This window comes from Sinocyclocheilus rhinocerous, unplaced genomic scaffold (genome assembly GCF_001515625.1).
Source record: "Sinocyclocheilus rhinocerous isolate Xijiao unplaced genomic scaffold, SAMN03320098_v1.1 scaffold2653, whole genome shotgun sequence".
Taxonomy (NCBI): Eukaryota; Metazoa; Chordata; class Actinopteri; order Cypriniformes; family Cyprinidae; genus Sinocyclocheilus; species Sinocyclocheilus rhinocerous.
Genome location: NW_015664693.1, coordinates 433,301 through 434,679, shown reverse-complemented (window position 1 = coordinate 434,679; position 1,379 = coordinate 433,301). Strand labels below are relative to the sequence as shown.

At 35.2% G+C, this 1,379-nt stretch overlaps 1 protein-coding gene across 1 annotated transcript in view; it reads left to right on the top strand.

The window, feature by feature from the left end:
- Positions 1 to 1,379, top strand: part of LOC107730378 (UDP-GalNAc:beta-1,3-N-acetylgalactosaminyltransferase 2-like) — a 23,857-nt gene that overhangs the window by 15,117 nt on the left and 7,361 nt on the right. Inside the window, exon 7 of the mRNA XM_016541201.1 lies at positions 792 to 884. Coding sequence (XP_016396687.1) covers positions 792 to 884 — 93 coding nt within the window. The remainder of the gene's footprint in view (positions 1 to 791; positions 885 to 1,379) is intronic.

Sequence of the window (1,379 nt, the reverse complement as noted above, 5' to 3'; positions counted from 1 at the left end):
CGTCAGAATGAGAGTCTAAACAGCTGATAAAAACATCACAATAATCCACAGCACTCCAGTACATCAGTTAACATCTGGAGAAGACAAAAGCTGAAACAAATCCAGCATTAAGACATTTTTAACTTCAAACCATTACTTCCTGCTAAAATATGAATCCATAATCCATAATAATATTTCCTCCAGTGAAAAAGTGTTCTGGTCTGAATCAGGAGAGAAATCTGCACAGATCAAGCACCGTTTACAAGCCAAAACAGCTCTAAACAAATATGTGGCTGGATTTTGATGTGAGAGACCAAAGGAGATGGACTTTTTCACTGGAGGAACTTAGTGTTATTATGGATTATGGACTCGTATTTTGGCCAGAGTTTGAAGTTAAAGGGTAGTTCACCCAAAAATGAAAATGCTGTCATCATTTAAGTGTGGATTACTTGTGGATTATTGTGATGTTTTTATCAGCTGTTTGGACTCTCATTCTGACGGCACCCATTCACTGCAGAGCATCCATTGCTGAGACACTGATGCAATGCTGCATTTCTCCAAATCTGATGAAGAAACAAACTGGATGATCTGAGGGTGAGTACATTTTCAGCTAATTTTCATTTTTGGGTGAACTATACCTTTAGAGTCTCTGTGATATTCTGGTCTGTAGAAATGGCTCTTTTGTATTTTGAACAAACTTCTAACCTAAAATATGAACAATAATGGTGCTTGACTTAGCAAACATCACTATTTTTTTTAAAAACATAACACTTTAGCAGTATCTTTAATGGTTATTTTCTGTATTTCTTCAGATAGAGGAGGGAACGTTGCCTCACAGGAGCGCTTTGGGCTTCCCGGGCTTAGCTGGAGGATTCACTTTTTCAGTGTACGGTACGATGAGATCAGTTATGTAGTGTTTGTGTTCTGTGTGATTCAGCCTTGTGTTCTGATGATCAATAAATTGATGGATTTCAGCATTGTGACACCATGAAATAGAAATTAATATACATACACTACCATTCAAAAGTTTTGGTCGGTTAGATTTTTAAAATGTTTTTAAAAGAAGTCACTTTTGCTCACCAAGGCTGCATGTATTTGATCAAAAATACAGTAAAAACAGGAATATTGTGAAATATTTTTACAATTTAAAATAGCTGTTTTCTATGTGAATATCTATTAAAATGTCATTTATTGCTGTGATGCGCAGCTGAATTTTCAGCATCATTACTCCAGTCTTCAGTGTCACATGATCTTCAGAAATCATTCTAATATGCTGATTTGCTGCTCAAGAAACATTTCTGATTATTATCAATGTTGAAAACAGTTGTGCTGCACAATATTTTTGTGGAAACCGTGATACATTTAATTTTTCAGGATTCTTTGATGAATAGAAAGTTAAA